The sequence below is a fragment of the Pygoscelis adeliae genome, unplaced genomic scaffold (assembly GCF_000699105.1).
Source record: "Pygoscelis adeliae isolate BGI_AS28 unplaced genomic scaffold, ASM69910v1 Scaffold191, whole genome shotgun sequence".
Taxonomy (NCBI): Eukaryota; Metazoa; Chordata; class Aves; order Sphenisciformes; family Spheniscidae; genus Pygoscelis; species Pygoscelis adeliae.
Window position 1 is genome coordinate 595,649 of NW_008824114.1, and position 751 is coordinate 596,399.

The 751-nt window shown below is 64.0% G+C and overlaps 1 protein-coding gene across 1 annotated transcript in view; it reads left to right on the forward strand.

Annotated features, from left to right (window-relative positions):
* LOC103925549 (relaxin receptor 1-like) overlaps positions 1-751 on the forward strand; it is a 17,914-nt gene that overhangs the window by 3,835 nt on the left and 13,328 nt on the right. Inside the window, exon 2 of the mRNA XM_009334279.1 lies at positions 257-403. Coding sequence (XP_009332554.1) covers positions 257-403 — 147 coding nt within the window. The remainder of the gene's footprint in view (positions 1-256; positions 404-751) is intronic.

Consider the following 751-nt stretch of genomic DNA (forward strand, 5'->3'; position numbering starts at 1 on the left):
CCCGTCAGCTCACGCTTGCTCCAGCCGGAGCGCGGTCTTGCAGGGCACCCGCGTGGTGATGCTGGTCCTCAGCAGCAGCGCAGGCACCCTTCAGCCCTCCAGCCTCGCTCTGCCCCAAAAGTCACGGGAGCTGGGCACAAAGCAGGATGTGGCCCCAGGAGCTCAGCACCCCGAAGGCGACAGCGCAGCATCTGCGAGGGGTCTGGGGGCAGGAGGTGCTGCCCCAGCGCTCGAACATCTCCTCTTCCTTCGGCAGAGCCTCCTCTGGTCCACTCCCGGTGGGACGGGCACGCGTGTCCCTTGGGGCAGTTTCCCTGCGGCAACCTCTCCGTCTGCCTGCCCCAGGCCCTGCACTGCAACGGGGAGGACGACTGCGACAACGGAGCCGACGAGGAGAACTGCGGTAGGCAGCAAGCCCCTCACAAAGAGGGATGCCCTCAGAGTGAATGACCACTGGACCTGGGACCACCAGGACCTGGGACCACGAGTGCATTAGAGCAGAGCTTGCTTTTCCCCCGGGAAGCGTGAGGAATCCTGGATTTGCTCCGTTATCCAGCCACTTCCCCAGCTCCTGCATTTGCACGCCATCCTGGCACAGTGGCCACGTGTGCCCCGGGGAGGAGCTCATCTGTCAGGGATTCTCCCGGGCTGGGGTGCAGGAAAACCCTCGTTGCTACAAGGCTGGGGCAGTTATTTCTGGGCCGTGGTGGAAAGGCAGAGGAGCCGAAGGGCTCTGCACTATCAGTTAGGA